The sequence below is a fragment of the Capsaspora owczarzaki genome (assembly GCF_000151315.2).
Source record: "Capsaspora owczarzaki ATCC 30864 unplaced genomic scaffold supercont2.70, whole genome shotgun sequence".
Classification (NCBI taxonomy): domain Eukaryota; class Filasterea; order Ministeriida; family Capsasporidae; genus Capsaspora; species Capsaspora owczarzaki.
Window position 1 is genome coordinate 10,714 of NW_011887361.1, and position 755 is coordinate 11,468.

The 755-nt window shown below is 53.0% G+C and overlaps 1 protein-coding gene across 1 annotated transcript; it reads right to left on the minus strand.

The window, feature by feature from the left end:
- Nucleotides 1–202: 202 nt before the first annotated feature.
- CAOG_08307 (hypothetical protein) lies at nucleotides 203–739 on the minus strand (the record flags this gene model as incomplete). Its single annotated transcript, XM_004340313.1, has 1 exon — nucleotides 203–739. One exon carries the CDS (start codon nucleotides 737–739, stop codon nucleotides 203–205), a length of 537 nt encoding a protein of 178 aa, XP_004340361.1.
- Nucleotides 740–755: the final 16 nt, after the last annotated feature.

Sequence of the window (755 nt, forward strand, 5' to 3'; positions counted from 1 at the left end):
CAAGGTAATGCATGCAAGTAAGTAGGCATGCCAGTGGGGCATGACATTCTGCCCCTTCAAAAAAAAAGGGGTTCTCCAACGCGGAACGAGGAGAGCTTACAAAGAAACAAAACAACCGACACAAACGGTACCAGAAATCAAAACGTAATCACTTCCATCTCCCTCGTTTTTTTTTTTTTTTTTGTCAAGCGACCACCACCCATCACTTGGGCTTGTTCGGGTGCGCCCGGTGATAAGCGTTCACCATCCGCGCGTTGCCAGGCACAATGTTGTATGCAGGCTCCCAGCTGTCTTCGGAGGCGGGGCGATCTTTCCAACGGATCAAGTACCACAATTCGTCGTCGTCGCGAAGCTGCGAGTCGAGAATCCTGCCAACCGGGAAGAACTCGCCATCACTCGTGGACAAGCCAGGGACATTGCGGAGCACACGGTCGGGTAAATCATTGGGACGATACAGCTCCAACAAAGCCACATTGAAGACATCGGCCTTGAGCGAGCTCTCGCCAAGGTCCAAGCGCACAGCATTGTCGTTAATCACCTGGAGGATCTTGAATGGGCCAACACGCACAAAGTCAAGCTTGGTCACAGGACGGTCGCTCTTGATGTTTCGGCGCAAAATCCACACTTGCTGGCCAATCTCGAACTTGGGCGCTTGCTTGCGCAGACGATCGGCAAACTTGGCATACCGCTCGTTCGCTCGAGTGATGTTTGATGCCAGGGTTGCATGCAATTCCTCCATCTGGGCGCCACGGTTG